The sequence below is a fragment of the Triticum aestivum genome, chromosome 1B (genome assembly GCF_018294505.1).
Source record: "Triticum aestivum cultivar Chinese Spring chromosome 1B, IWGSC CS RefSeq v2.1, whole genome shotgun sequence".
Taxonomy (NCBI): Eukaryota; Viridiplantae; Streptophyta; class Magnoliopsida; order Poales; family Poaceae; genus Triticum; species Triticum aestivum.
Window position 1 is genome coordinate 700,032,470 of NC_057795.1, and position 13,940 is coordinate 700,046,409.

At 42.3% G+C, this 13,940-nt stretch overlaps 1 protein-coding gene across 1 annotated transcript; it reads right to left on the reverse strand.

Moving 5' to 3' along the window:
- Nucleotides 1-1,528, reverse strand: LOC123102054 (acetylserotonin O-methyltransferase 1). The gene is made up of 2 exons (XM_044523334.1): nucleotides 564-1,528; nucleotides 1-467 (listed from the first exon to the last, which is right to left on the reverse strand). Exons 1-2 carry the CDS (start codon nucleotides 1,386-1,388, stop codon nucleotides 165-167), a joined length of 1,128 nt encoding a protein of 375 aa, XP_044379269.1. The 5' UTR covers nucleotides 1,389-1,528; the 3' UTR covers nucleotides 1-164.
- Between the last annotated feature and the right edge of the window lie 12,412 nt (nucleotides 1,529-13,940).

The window sequence follows — 13,940 nt, forward strand, 5'->3', positions numbered from 1 at the left end:
CTGGTGAGATTTATTACAAATCAAATGACGACTCCTTCCTTTCCAGTTTATAAGTCTTGCACGTGTATCTTGGCTGCTAATTTACCAAGTTAATTACACGTGCAAGACTAATAAACACGTACGGACGGAAGGAGATAGTATCTCCGAAGTGGAAGTAAGTACATTTAAGGGTATACTTCGATAATTGATCGAATCCCATTGGTTGGAGTGATCTTGTAGTCGCTGAACCCGGCTTCGGAGAAAATCAAGCTCCACTCGTTTTCCTCTCGCTCCATTCCATCGGAGCCCATCATGTAGATATCTAACAAAACCTGCGCCTCTTTGGAATGGTTGGGCTGAGTCACCGGATATCCCACCACCATGTCGATGATTATCACCTTTCCTCCGGCTTCTTTCGCTGGGATCGCTTCCTTGCACCGGCGCATTATCTTAACGCAATCTTCGTGTTTCCAGTCATGCAAAATCCACTGGAACCAAACATACATATTATATCCCATTAGCATAGTAGACCAGCAGAAAAAAGAAGAACATATCCAAAAATAAAAATAAAAATAAAAAATTACCTTGAGTAGAACAGCATCCGCAGGTGGGACATACTCGAACATATTTCCGGCGACGAAGGTCAAAATGTCGCTGGCGGGAGCCGCGGCGACGACGTGTGGGAGGTCCAGGACGCTGCACTTGAGGTGCGGGAACGCTCTCGCCACGGCCGACGCGGTGGCGCCATGGTTGCCGCCGATGTCCACCAGCGAGCTTTTCACTTCCCCGAACGCTCCGCCGTGCTCCTTCAACAGGACCTTCATGGCGATGCGGCTGTCCGCGGCCATGCCGTCGTTGAACAAGCCGCCATCGACCTTGGTGGTGTCCCAGAACGTGCAGCCGTTGGCCAGCTGGACGAGCGAGTGCGACTGTGCCGACTCTCCCTCTTGGCCTTGGGTAAACCACTCGGGCATTTTGAGGAGAGAGGTCCAGCATAACGTGTTGACGATGGTGCCCACCATCGGGGACAGGTTGTGCGGTGATCTCTCGATAAGGAGCCGGGAGACCCGCGTGAGCTTGTAATACGCAGCGCCATCACCGGCGTGGTCGTTGCTGCCTTTGCCTTGGACAATGGAGAATACCCCGGTGGTGGTGAGCACCCGCATGACCCGCCGGAGGTTGGAGCGCTTCGTGGGGTGGATCCCGGTGTCGGAGGCCAGCTCGGACAAGGTGGCGGTGCCGCCGCGGCGGTGGATGGCGTCGGGGATGCGCAGGTCCGTGGCGGCCTTGAGCGCCAGTGACTTGACGAAGGCGAGGCCGTGGTGGTAGAGCTCCAGCTGAGCTTGAAGTAACTCGTCGCTGCTCATGGCGAGGTCTTGGTCTCGTTCAATGTGCTGCGCGGCCGGCATGGTGTATGTGTATGATCGATCGAGTGTGGTATGCTAGCTGCTACCTGCTTCTTGCTTCTTCCTTACGTAGAGAAAACGTAGTACCTTCTTATAGATATAGATGCATGCGCATGGTTTCCTAGTAGCTAGCTTCCTTTTGCGGGTTTTTTTTTGTTCAGGGAAGCTTCCTTTTGCGGCTTGGTTTGAGGTTACTACTTCTAGTTGTAGCCTCCTCCTATCCTCGCTGTGTGGACGTAGTTTCCCATTCACCTTAGTAAACAATTTGGACCTCTCATTGAGAAGATTATATTTCCACAACAGTTTCTTTTTGTTATTTCATTTTTATGGGAATTCGTTAAAACCCACCCCTTGATGCATGTTCAAGACAATAGCATTTCTCAAGGGGCAAAACAAGAGATGACCTACAAAAAAAAGATCCTCGTTTGGACCCATGGTTCTGAAGTCCGTGCACTTCGACCCTACCTAATTGTTCACTCAAGCACCACATCACCTTGTGGCCGGCGGGTTAGGAGTAGTAACTACCGTGTGTCCCCAGGGCGCTAGGTGTCCAGGTTTAGTACAATATTGATGCCATCTTTCCAAGTGACGGTATCTTGACAAGTGTTGCTCAGCAGTGGTTTGGCTTGGCAGTGGCCAGGCAGCCCGCCCGGGATCGATCCCCGTTGGGGACGATTGCTGGTGTCTCACCAGGGATTGGCACCCGAATAGCATCCCTACACTTTCGTGCCACGCAAAGCAACGAACGAACAAAAACGAAAATACTAGAAACTTGAGACTCTAGAAGAATAGAAGAAGCAACGAACGAACAAAAACGAAAATACTAGAAACTTGACACTCTAGAAGAATAGAAGAAGCAACGAACGAACAAAAACGAAAATACTAGAAACTTGAGACTCTAGAAGAATAGAATAAGCAACGGAAGTAACCAGATCTGGATAAGTGGCGTATGAAGAAACCTTGGAATAGAAGAAGAAGATATTGGAGGCTGAGCTTGGAAGACAAGAAGGAAAAAAAAGATGGTTAGAAGAGTAGAAGAAGCAAGATGGTAGAAGGGTATAAGAAGCAAACATGAGTGCCAAGTTAAAGAAGTCAGAGGATAGAAGAGTAGAAGAAGCAACAGAAGTGACTGGATCCGGACAAGTGGCAAGAAACCTTAGAATTAGAAGAAAGAAGATATTGAAGGGCTATATGAGCTTGGAAGACACCAAGGAAAAATATGGTAGATGAGTAGAAGAAGCAATCATTAGTGCCAAGTAAAGTCTAAGGATAGTTGTTGGAATAGCTCTAGTCTCTTAGAGAAAGTTAAGAATAGTTGTAATAACATGGTAAGGAGTAGTATTTTGTTAGAGGTAGTTTAGAAAGAGGTGGAATTTAAGATCTGTTCAATAGTGTCTTGCTAGTGTGGTGGATGAAATAACTAAGTCTGTAATCCTGTTTATCTCTGGTTTCATTCCAGTAATGGAATTGGGAGCTATGCTCCTTAATTCAAAATAAGAAGTGACGGTATCTTTTCACAGTTGAACTTTTATAATGCCTCCCGTTCAATTTGTGTCGTCTCATAAAAGCCATCTTGGAGCATCCAAGATACTTCAAATGAGAAGCCGTTCCTATTACCGAGGTGTGCCAAATTTGCGGATCAACTTAGACTAGTCATAAAAGTAGTAACGTAGGTAGTAACATAAAACTCAATGCAATGCCAACAAGATATCTTGAGTACATGGCATGTCAACGAATGAGGAAGAGAATCTTGTGATAACTAGCTATGTTACCATATAACATCACAAACTCCAAAACAAGATTAGTATACAACCTAATAAATGGAACTTTGCATGATACTAGCCATTAGTTACTACCCACTATCAAGGTGGTAACATAGACTAGAAACATAGGCATGACACTAGTCTATGTCACTCCCCACAATAACTAGTCTTAATGATATGGGCCTTCGTCTATTGGTCTGGGCTTGGTCAATGGTTGCCGAACTGAGCTACACCAATGATAATAGCTTGGGTTTGCAGAATATGGAAAGTTACCTATTTGACAAAAGAAATTATGTGTTTGGCTATTTTGCAGAAAATGATGTATTCTCCAGAAAATGATGTATTTTGTAGAAAATGGAAAGTTAACCCTGTAATTTTTTTTGTTTACACAAGTACAAAAAAAGTATGTACAAATCTAAAAGAAAAGAAAACATAAAAAGTCAAATAAAGTTACATGTCCAATCGGAAAAATTTACATAAGCATTCCGTTTAATCCTAAATATTATCCATCTAAGATCCTCTTTGAAGAAAGCCCTTGCTGTGAAAAGACTTGGTCTCTTATATTCTTAAATATGTCAACATTTCTGGTTTGCCCAATAACCCATGCACCAAGCCTAATGATTTCTATGAAAAAAGGTTCATGAGCTTGCAGAATGTCTTTTAGTTTACATTCCCGTTTCCACATATAAATTCCCGATCCCAAAAATTACATTTTTGTTTCATCCTTTACATTTTTGTTTCATCCTTTCTACGCTGTTATCACCCCTACACAATAGAAATACTTATGATATACATACATAATGCATAATTGATCATCTATTAGACACATAGGAACTTCTCAGGCACTGGCACTTGATGGCCTTTTGTCAAATACAGAAAATCCAAATCATCACGTCGCATCAATCCATGTCGCCTCTCCTCCTTGCCTCCATGGCCAGCCAGGAGAACCTTCACCGCACCACCAGTAAGCTCGACGGTAGCTAGCAACCTCAAGGTTATTCAAGGAGGTGTTGCCCCTTTCTTCCACTACTTTCTTTGGCCAGAAGAGCATCAGCGCAAAGAAGAGACCTAGGACGCCGGGGATTTGACCTAACGTGGTGTTCTCCAGGTAGTAAAAGTTAATGACAAGTACTCGTTCCGTTTCAAAATATAAGATGTTTTAGCTTTGTGAAGTGAGTGTATCTAGACTCTTTTGATGTTTAGGTTCACTCTGAAATATACACTAAAGATATCTAGATACATTTGCTTCACAAAGCTAAAACGTCTTATATTTTGAAACGGAGGGAGTAGGTGTTAAAGGGGACGACCAGAATTGAGAGTGTAGGAAAGGAGCATGTCATTTCGTGTAGGATGCGGTTGTGTCCAGACCTGCTTCAAGAATTGGAGTGTTTGTGGGGAGGCGTGACGAAAGGGGTCCAACGTTACGTTATTTGATTAACATGGGTGGAGTTAAAGAAAGAATGATTAGTTTAAGGCTGAAGTAGTTTCTCCTAGTTGGTTTATGAGGCGTATGAATTGAGCCGACGGTTCAGATCAAACGACAAAGATTAGTCCCATAGATCCAACAAGACATAATCATTAGAAGAAAATGTAATAAAACTAATAGTATCAGGATAGGCCTAGTCCCATCAATTGCCAAAGCAATGCACAAAATCCCCACGCAACTATCTCCTGCGAGCACACCGCCGCCTCCACATCCACCAGCCACTACGCCGCCGCCTCCACATCCAGTCATCCACCAGCCACCACGCCCCCACCTCCATCTATCCCAGGGCGACCACCCATTCCACTGCCGAGCACTCTGCCGCCAGCTTGACAGCGTTCGTTACCTCGGCAACATCGGACGCCTCATCTTTGGAAGGTTGTGTCACTCTGTTGAAACCCTTGCTATAAACCTAGCCTCCTTTGATGGCAGCCCAGACTATGCCCTGTTCGATTTATGGTTTCACTTACAGGTACGTGAGTGGTACTACTAATTCTAATTTCCTAGCAGACATGAGCACCTAATTAGATGAGCCCTTATGCAGCAAGAGACCCAGGAAAGCATTCGTGATGGAGATTGGTCGTGCAACATGATGCTCTGGTTCTGCTTTGAATTTCCTGCATATTTACCTTACTGACAAGCATCACTGAAATGGAAATTAGAATCATCAAATTATGTTAGTTATGAAGCAGGTTGATGTTTGAACAATTTGCCAATGTCGGTGACACAACTAGTACACATGAAAAGCCCAACAACCATTGGTGTATGTAGATGATATGACCTTCAACCTTTTTAGTCTTTGTTCCATTTACTGAAGTGTTGTATCACTTAATTCTGCGAATCATTTATCAACCAAACCCAGGTATCCATTCTAATTATTTGTCTCAGTACCAAAGTAATTGCATGAAAATAATTATTTGTTTTCCATGGAAAATAATTTTTCAGCTGTATTGTTTTGCCAATTGTATTTCTAGTATCCTATGCATATTATTTACTGTTTCTTTTTCTTTATATACCATGTAGTTTGTGATTTCAGAAAACAATCAATCAAGTCTGTGATACTCATCTATATTCTGGTGAGTTAAAGATCCATATGAAGTTTGTTGGGCATCATCTGATCTTATTCTATGCCTTGTCTAGAGTTGATTAGCTCTAGTGTTTATATTAGTATTCTTAATGCTCAAGTTTGTGTGTTCGATTTGTTGGAAAACAGATGAATGCAACAACTGATCAGGTTCAAGAAAGATGAAGCAAGAAATGTTGTTTCCCAGGCTCTAAATCTAAAGCTTCCTTTTGATGAGAAAGATTTGATGGAGGAGAACCTAGAGGTGGAGCTGATCAGGAGGCAGCTGGGTCTTGAGCATGTCAGGTCCTCATGATAAGTCAATTTTGACGTTAAATGTGAACCTATTTCTAAGACGTGTCAATCACAATTTTTTCTCAAGGACCAAATTAGTTGCTGAAATCTGTTGTTTTCCCAAATCATCTAGTCTTCTTGGAGCTCTTTGTGTTATCATCAGTACTAGTACTTCTCAAGCAGAGCGATAATACTGATATAAAAAGGTACTTCTGCTTTTCATTGGCATAATACATGAAGAATAATAAGAGGGAAAAAGTGCAAGTAACAGTTGCATGATCATGCAAGTCTTTGTGAGCACCTCCATTTGTACTAGGAATGTCATAATTTTCTGAAGAGTATTGACTTTGGAAAGCAGGAGCTAAAAACCTATTTTAGCCTGTTTATGCTATCAACATTCTTGCTGATGTCCATGTTCTGCTCGAGGATATCAAAGAGAAGAAACAAAGAATCAAGTAAATTTTGAACCCCGTTGAAGAATTGATTGGAGGGAGCTAGCTCTTTAGCTCAGTATGGGCTATAGTGTTCACCATTTATTATTGCAAATGAACCAAGTGGTTCACCTGTATGTAAGCTTCCGCGCACCTTTGGAAGGAGCGGCAGTCCCTCATGGAGTGCGTAGACCTCTTGACCCCATCCCTGTCGGTGAAGCTTGTTGGAAATATGAGCAAATTACTATGAGTTTTAATCCAAATAAACAGATGATAAATCATGACAGCACTAGCAGAGATTAAACTAATCATGCGAACTAGCATAGTAGATGAACAAATGACATCTAGGGCACATACTAGAAACATGAATTCTACCACGATCTCGAATAGGAAGGATAGAATCACATACGATGCAGCGGGTGCAGCACTGCCGGCGTTGACGTTGTCGCCCATGTCGTCGAGGATGAGGTTGCCGAGGTCGGGGAAGAAGTCGTCGTTTGCGAAGTCGTCGCTGCCAGCAGTCGCGCAAGTGCGCTCCCTAAAAACCTGATCGCCCCTCTCCCATACAGGATCACGAGAGGCGGGGTTCCGGAGGCCTACTATCCCTTCTCCCTGTGCACGCCGAAAGGAGGGATGGAGAAGACTAGCTTGGCGGCGCAATGATCTGGAACGGTGGTGAGAAACCATACGAAGCGGCGGCTACTAGAGTAGATGTCTGCCTGACTATATAGTGCGGGCCGGGTAGGTCGTGGGAGTAAACCCCACGTCCGAGTCGTCACGATCCAAAAGAATCAGAAACGGTTCAGTAATTAACTCGTCTGTTGATTATTAATTAATGACTCATTAATTTTTCCCGAGCAGCAAAAATATAGACAACGTACATAGCTCTGTCCTTGGCTCGGCTCAACCCCGCAACCCGCGGCACGGTGCGGCATGGGTTCCAATCTTGATGTGGACTCCTGTCGCCTCTGATAACGGCAACGCACTAGAGACATGGAGTGGATGAGATGTCGATGAGGCGGGTGTCGACGAAATCTTCGGCGCGAGGGGACGAGATCCTCCGCGGTCCACCCGACGATGGGGGTGATGCTGGTGCAGGGGCTGGCATGACCAGCGTATCCATACCCGACGTGATCGGAGTACGAAGTTGAACGGACCCGATGATGTTGATGTGGAAGCGGAGGCTCCTGAAAGTCAGATCGATACCCTCGTGGAGGGTGCTGAACACGGTGCATTGCGCCAGGGTGTGTGGCATGAACTCGAGGGAGCCGAAGAAGATCTGCTCCGCAAGAGTCGACGAACCGCCATTCGTCAAGATGAGGATCAGAGACTCCATGGGTCAAGTAGACGAAATTCCCACAGACGGCGCCAATTGACGAGGGAGTACCTCGGCAATGCCCACAGTTGTGGACTTAGGATTTTGATGAATCATGTCTACCGGTGGAATCGACGATCTAAACATGAGGTGTGAAACACAAGACACAGATTTACCCAGCTTCAGGCCTTTGTAAAGGAAACCCTACGTGCTGCTTGTTGGATCTTTATATTGATGGAGTGTACAAAGTCGTCGAGATCGGAGACTAGGGTTAGCCCTTGCGCGTGGCCAAGGCTAGATCAATCATGAGGGTGGTAGTGAGGTTTGTGTGCGTTATTGTTGTGCCGACCTCGTACCCCTCTCCCAGCCTTTATAGACTAGGTTGGGTCTCGAGTTCGTATCAGGATTGGTTTACATCATGGTAAGGGGCCCCTATCTACTTACAATAGCACTTCCTTACGGATCACGTCATGTCCGTGGACTTCCTGGGCTCCAAGCGTGCCGATGACCTGGACCTCGATTCCTTCCGGGCCGCGGGCCTCCTGATATCCGATACCAGATATCCTTATGGTGGGCATCCGCACGGTCATGCCCACAACAATCATCCAAATTATCATGCCTATCTTAATGGCTACAAAGAAAGAGCTTTTGGGAGACAACCCATTATATTTTTTCTTTCAGTTTATTTTTGTTTCTTTGAGTCTTGGAAGTTATTACCTCTATAATAACCTCTCCTTATCCTTTTTGTTTCGTTTTTGTGCCAAGAATAGCCTCTAATGGGAGGAAAGTGAGATTTGGGGAAGTTGTTGTCCCGAAACTGATTTTGTACTGTCACCAAAAAAAATAATTCTCTTAGCCAGTACGTCAGATTGATCTGAAATGTTTTATGCCCATGCCCCAGGTTGTTACCCAACTTTCATTAGTTTTGCACTTCTCGATTTCAGCAACAGAAGATTTTTGAGAAATCGGTATTTACTTGCAGTTTTGTTTTGACAGATTTTGCTGTTATTTGCACTTGCCTCTTAAAACTTTTTTTTGGTTCTTCTTGATCACTAGAGCTTTTAAAAGAAGTTGCTACAATAGCTAATGTTTTAATGGATGTTTTACTTCAGTTGAACTGAACCAAAGGATTACTATCTTGCATACATTAATGTTGCTAATGAAGATTGTGTGAAGTTTTGTATGAAGGAAGTTTTCAAGTGTAGGGAGAGAATGATGTGATGAGATGAAGTATGGACAAAATCTCGAGCTTGGGCATGCCCCATGTCACCCCAAGAAATATCCAAGAGGTACAAGCATCCAAGCTTGGGGATGACCAAGGCATCCCCTTCTTCGTCAACCAAATTTCAGGTCTTCTTTCAAGACGCTATATTTTTATTGCTTCATATACTATGTGTTGTTCTTGGAGCGTTAGTTGTTTTAGTTTTTGTTTAGTTTCGTTTTGGTTGCTGTAATAAATTCTTGGATCCTAGTATTCTTGTGTGGGAGAGAGACACGCTCCGTTTTCATTGCCTAGAACAATCTAGTTTTCACTCTTATTGTTCTACGAGTGTTCTCTTCTACTAGTACTGCGTTTAGCTTTAGTTTTCCTTTCGTTTTTGTTCAGAACTTGCCAGTTCTTTTTAGTTAGGTGTGGTGAGCTCTCTGATCTTTGTTTATTATTAGCTATGAGAGTTGTTTCAAATAAGTTTATTGATGTTGGAGAAGAGTAGAATGTTTCATGCTTATATTGGTACAAAAAAAAGCTTGTTTAGACTGTGGCTTAGACTTTATCATGTCATGTTAGATATTTCGTTGAATTTATGCTTAGTGGTTATTGTTTTAGCATGACTTGTTTCTTGAGATTGCTTAATGTGCCATTGAAAGAATCATGTGTTGTTTTTATCATACAAAAGCATAATATTGTGGTATTCTCCTTTGTTGCTTTATTTGGGTTGACTTGGCACATGCTTACACCATGTTATGACTATGAACCAGGCACCTTGCGCTTATTCCTATTCAGTTGAGATCATGATCTTTTGTTTATGGATGCCTAGTGATACGTCTTCGTCGTATCTATAATTTTTGATTGTTCCATGCTAATATTCTTCAACTTTCATATATTTTTGGCAAGTTTTTATACTATTTTTGGGACTAACATATTGATCCAGTGCCCAGTGCCAGTTCCTGTTTGTTTCATGTTTTATGTTTCGCAGAAAACCAATATCAAACGGAGTCCAAACAGGATAAAAACGGATGGAGAATTATTTTGGAATATTTGGGATTTTCCAGAGGAAGAATCAATGTGAAACAGTGTCCGAGGTGGCCAGGAGATAGGGGGGCGCGCCCTCCCCCCTAAGCGCTCCTGGCACTCTCCTAGGCCACCCATAAGGCAGTTGACGCTCTTCTTTTGCCGCAAGAAAGCTAATTTTAAGAGAAAAATCTGGGCGAAAGATTCACCCCAATCGGAGTTAAGGATCTCCAGATATAAAAGAAACGGTGAAGGGGCAGAATCTGAGAACGCAGAAACAGAGAGATAGATCCAATCTCGGAGGGGCTCTCGCCCCTCCCAAGCCATGGGAGCCAAGGACCAGAGGGGAAACCCTTCTCCCATCTAGGGAGGAGGTCAAGGAAGAAGAAGAAGAAGAAGGGGGGCTCTCCCCCCTTGCTCCCGGTGGCGCCGGAATGCCGCCGGGGGCCATCATCATCACCGCGATCTTCACCAACACCTCTGGCATCTTGATCAACGTCGCCATCACCTTCCCCCATCTATATTCAGTGGTCCACTCTCCCGCAACCCGCTATACCCTCTACTTGAACATGGTGCGTTATGCTTCATATTATTACGCAATGGTGTGTTGCCATCCTATGATGTTTGAGTAGATTTCCATTGTCCTATCGGTGATTGATGAATTGCTATGATTGGTTTGAGTTGCATGCTTTATTATTGGTGATGTCCTATGGCGCTCTCCGTGTCGCGCAAGCGTGAGGGATCCCCGCTGTAGGGTTTGCAATATGTTTATGATTTTCTTATGGTAGGTGGCGTGAGTGACAGAAGCACATACCCGAGTAAGTAGGTTGTTCGCGTATGGGATAAAGAGGACTTGATACTTTAATGCTATGGTTGGGTTTTACCTTAGTGATCTTTAGTAGTTGTGGATGCTTGCTAGAGTTCCAATCATAAGTGCATATGATCCAAGTAGATAAAGTATGTTAGCTTATGCCTCTCCCTCAAATAGAATTGCAATAGTGATTACCGGTCTAGTAATGTAGTCAATTGCTTAGGGACAATTCCAAAACTCCTACCACCACTTTTCCACACTCGCTATATTTATTTTATTGCTTCTTTATCTAAACAACCCCTACTTTTTATTTACGTGTTCTTTATTATCTTGCAAACCTATCCCAACAGCACCTACAAAGTACTTCTAGTTTCATACTTGTTCTAGGTAAAGTGAACACTAGGCGTGCGTAGAGTCGTATCAGTGGCAGATAGGGCTTGAGAGAGTATTTGTTCTACGTTTATCTCCTCGTTGGGTTCGACACTCTTACTTATCGAAAGAGGCTACAATTATCCCATATACTTGCGGGTCATCAAGGCCTTTTTCTGGCGCCGTTGCCGGGGAGTCATAGCGTGGGGTGAATATTCTTGTGTGTGCTTGTTTGATTTATCACTAAGTAATTTTTATTTACTGTTCTTAGTTGTTCTCTATCTTTAGTTATGGATATGGAACACGAAATACCAAAACAATTAGGTGTACTTCATACTCATGGAGATGGGGAACCTCCTAAAACCCTCAATGCTCGTTATGTGAAAGACATTATGTACTACTTTAATAATCCTGAGAAAAACCCATTCAATTATGTTATGGGAGACACGTTGGATCAACGTGAATACTTTAGGGATTATCGCTTGACACAAAAAGGGAAACTATTATGGGATCAAAATAATATGTTGCGTTGGTATGCTCGGGATTTATGCTTGAGATATGATATTACTTGTTGCTCTAGGATGAAGGCTCCACACCTTCCCCTTTCATGCAAACCTTAGCTTCTTATGCTAGAGGTATGTATGATTACTATGATGTTGAACAAATTGAAGAATTTGTTGCTTTTAAGGCTGCCTATGAAATTGAATCTTTGTTTGAAAAGTATGAAGCTTTATATGATGATGTTTATAGGCCTAAAAATTATGCTATATTGAAATATTTCTACGAAAATTATGAATACAATTACAATTTTAATGCATTTGTTGAGAAAGTCTCCGCTGTCCAAGAAGAGACTAATATTTTGCAGGAAGCTATGGAAGAAGAAATTGATGAAACTGTGAGCCCATTGGATGAAAAAGATGATGAGGAGAGCGAAGAACAAAAGGAGGAAGAGCGGATTGATCACCCGTGCCCACCTTCTACTGAGAGTAACTCTTCAACTCATACATTGTTTAATTCCCCTTCGTGCTTACCAAAGGATGACTGCTATGATGATTGCTATGATCCCGTTGATTCTCTTGAAATATCCATTTTTGATGATACTTGCTTGCTTGTGGCCCAGATGCCAATATGAATTATGCTTATGGAGATGAACTTGCTATAGTTCCTTATGTTAAACATGAAATTGTTGCTATTGCACCCACACATGATAGTGCTATTATCTTTTTGCATTCTCCCGACTACACTATATTGGAGAAGTCTGTTCTTATTAAGGATTATATTGATGGGCTGCCTTTTACCATTACATGATAATTTTGATGAATGTGATATTCATGTGCTTGCTGCTCTACTTGCAATTATTATGAGAGAGGAACTATATCTCCACCTCTCTATGTTTCCAATATGATAAAATTGCAAGAAACTACTTATACTATGTGTCGGCCTTTACTATGTGTGCATCAATTGTTCTTTTATGACATGCCGATGCATAGAAAGATAGTTAGACTTCGTTTTTGCATGATATATGTTACTTTGTGCTCACTACTAAATTACAAATCATTGTTAATTAAAATTGTCTTTGATATACATTGGGATCTGGGTGGATTCATTATTTGAGCACTATATGCCTAGCTTAATGGCTTTAAAGAAAGCGCTGCCAGGGAGACAACCTGGAAGTTTTAGAGAGTCATTTATTTCTGTTGAGTTCTTTTATATAGTTTAAAAAAAGAGGGGAACCTAAAAACTTTTCAAAAAGGAAAGTGAAAGTGAGAGAGACAAGCATTGTTGAAGTGGGAGAGCTCCTTGAACTTTGTTCATGCTCACGGAAACTTTGTGAATCTTGATTACAGAAACTTTTCATCAAAAATAATTATCCCCTTGTACAATTCCATTGTATATAAAAATAATGTGCCAAGGTTTGCCTTTAGGATGTTTACAATGCTTGTTGGTTTGTACGGTGCAGGACAGAAACTTTGGCTGTAGTGCTTGATTTTACATTTTTTGCTGGAACATCAAATGGTTCTGATTCCTTTTGCACTGTCTTTCTGTACACCTTTGTTATGTTTCCTAATTTTGGTAGATTTTTTGGGGTACCAGAATTATGGTGAATGTTCAGATTTCTACAGACTGTTCTGTTTTTGACAGATTCTGTTTTTGATGCATAGTTTGCTTGTTTTGATGAATCTATCAATTTATATCAGTGGATTAAGCCATGGAAAAGTTATATTACAGTAGACACAATGCAAAAACAAAATATGAATTGGTTTGCAACAGTACTTAGAGTGGTGATTTGCTTTATTATACTAACGGATCTTACCGAGTTTTCTGTTGAAGTTTTGTGTGGATGAAGTGTCTAATCGAGGAGGTCTCGATATGAGGAAAAGGAAGAGAGGCAAGAACTCAAGCTTGGGGATGCCCGAGGCACCCCAAGTAAATATTTAAGGAGACTCAAGCGTCTAAGATTGGGGATGCCCCGGAAGGCATCCCCTCTTTCTTCAACAAGTATTGGTGTGTTTTCGGATTCGTTTCGTTCATGCGATATGTGCAAGTCTTGGAGCGTCTTTTGCATTTAGTTTTCATTTTCCTTTATGCACCAGGCTGGTATGAGATAGTCCTTGGTTGATTTATATAATTCTCATTTCACTTCACTTAAATCTTTTGAGTGTGGCTTTATAGAATGCTTCATGTGCTTCACTTATATCATTTGAAGTTTGGATTGCCTGTTTCTCTTTACATAGAAAACCGCCATTTGTAGAATGCTCTTTTTGCTTCACTTATATTTGTTAGAGCATGGACATA